Genomic DNA, 2325 nt, shown 5'->3' with positions numbered 1-2325 from the left:
ATTTAGAAATATACCTTATAGGGATCAGTTTGGGGCTAATCTTTGTCATTAATTCTCTTAAAGCTAGACAGGTTCAGACAATGCTATTATTACAACCAACATTTTACAAGTAACTTTTGTGATTTCGTTAGCTGGGAGAAGATAGAATTAGGATATGAATATAAATGTTTCTAACTTAAAAGAGTAGTTACTTTGTAATTGTATTTTTAAAGAAAAATTTCTTTATTTTGTTTTTGTTTAAAATTTGATCCATTTGGAGGTAACACAATATTTTCCATTTCTGTCATACATAACGTACAATTCACTAATATTAATTTTTCTCATCATGTATTTCAACAGTCATAAAAATTCCAATATCCCTAGTTGAATCCTTCAGCAAACTTTATCACTTTCCATGCATTGGCTCAAGAAATATTTCTCATCATGACAGGAATAATCTTTGACTGGGCTCAATTGAGGCTATATACAAACATTTAACAGGCCTAAGAGAACATTGTAACATATCCTGACAAATCAACTGACTCCTGTTAACTTCCATACTAACCCCTATAATAATGAGCATTGTCTGTGGGTTCAATGTGGTCCTTGCAATGAATTAAAGCACCCAGAACATTAAAAGTAGAATGTTGTGGAAGACAGAACACCAGTTAAATCTTGATTTCACATAAAAGTATTGCTTTTGTATAATCATATGTCAATCTTGTTTAAGGTATATTTTAAGAATAATGGAAAATTCTAATTGAAATGAGCAGTGTGTACTGTACCTGGGAACTCTAATGTAAGCGCACTTAGCAATGTACTCACCTTGCTTTTAACACTCACTTAACCCTCACAATAGTGTGTCAGGTCATGATGATGCCCACTAAGCTCAGACTTACCTCACTAGTAATTTTTTGTTTCAGGTCAATCTCACTTTTTGAGTGTTCTACTGAAAAATCAGGATTGTATGCAATACTGGGGATTTGGAAGGAAGCCTGGTAATAGTAAAACTTCTGATCTGGAAGGGAGAACACAAGGAGAGGGTTGCGTTTAGTGAGAAGTTTAGGGGATGAGACACCCTGAAAATGTTATAGACGAGGCAAACTCTGGGAATTAAACATTCCATAGCTACTGGCTGATACATCCTCCTAGCCATTTCTTGAGACCATAGTCTTAAGAAATAGTCACTGGTGTCATCAGTTATGTCCTTAGACAATGACCACCTATTAGTGGTAACTGGTTATTTTAAGCTACTAATTGAACAGTGGTAGAATGAAACATATTCTCAAATGTTGGCCTAAAGTTAGAATTGCTTCTACACTAATTTTATTCAGTTTACTAAATATTGTTAAACCACAAAATAGTATGTTATGTGAGTCTATTAATTGATATCGGATCTTATAATGCTTAAGAGATAATACAGTGAGCTAATCCAAATTTTTAGTGCTGGAAGTAATTTTTATTTATAAAGAATAATTCCCCAAATGTACCAAAATTTGCTTGAATAAAAATTGCTTTTGGATATACTGGAATATATTATGGTTTTGAAATAAATTGAGTAGGCATTCAAATTCTCAATGAAATATAGAAACTTACTATACGCCAAGAAATAAACAAGGAGACCGATGATGATTGCCAGCACCAACACAACTGCTGCAACGATGAGGGCGATCATCCATGGGCTGAGAGAGCGTGTCCTTCTGCCCAAGACGGCTGGCCTTTTGAGAGAGAGTGCAATATAACAAAGAGACTGGACTTTAACATCATAATCAATATCTCATTTTTTGTGTGAGCTAGTGGTGGTTGTAGATCAATGGTTTTAGAATTCATGGTCAACTTGTCTTGTTTTTGATAATATTTGAATACATTTCCCTAATATGATAAAACCAATACTAGCAATAACAATATATTTGATAAAAAAGAAAATTACTGAAAATGATGATGGCAGCAATTGTACAAGAATACTTGACCTAATTGAACTCTGGATTGTGCTATTATCTGTAAGAGCTCCTAATAAAATAAAGGGAAAAAAACCAAAACAATATGTTCAATATATACCTTTTTTTACTAGAAAGTGTGTGTGATACCACAATTGACTAGTGAACACGCAGGTTCGTGTATTGCCAGTCCATTAAGTCCTCAAGTGTTCTTTTTCTTGTAAATGAACTAATACCATAGATTTAACTCATTATGTTAAAATCACAATGAGCCTAAGAAAACCGGGGGGTCTGGGTTGCTCTTCTCATTCGAGGGTGAAAACAGAGTCACAGAATGCTTAGGAGAACCTCAAAGTTGCATAGCAGAAGAATCTGATCCAGCCTTTACTGTTGGGGCCTTTCCAGATCT

General features: G+C 34.2%; 1 protein-coding gene across 1 annotated transcript in view; it reads right to left on the bottom strand.

Annotated features, from left to right (window-relative positions):
- The window catches only part of LOC101641422 (transmembrane protease serine 11G-like), a 62959-nt gene that overhangs the window by 22456 nt on the left and 38178 nt on the right, over positions 1-2325 (bottom strand). Inside the window, exons 2-3 of the mRNA XM_045284063.1 lie at positions 1576-1734; positions 879-997 (exon numbers count right to left, since the gene is read on the bottom strand). Of these exons, the coding sequence (XP_045139998.1) occupies positions 879-997; positions 1576-1734 (278 nt within the window). The remainder of the gene's footprint in view (positions 1-878; positions 998-1575; positions 1735-2325) is intronic.

This window comes from Echinops telfairi, unplaced genomic scaffold, assembly GCF_000313985.2.
Source record: "Echinops telfairi isolate 266 unplaced genomic scaffold, ASM31398v2 ScPeMD7_7468;HRSCAF=8506_0, whole genome shotgun sequence".
Classification (NCBI taxonomy): Eukaryota; Metazoa; Chordata; class Mammalia; order Afrosoricida; family Tenrecidae; genus Echinops; species Echinops telfairi.
This window is presented reverse-complemented; position numbering and strand designations above follow the sequence as displayed.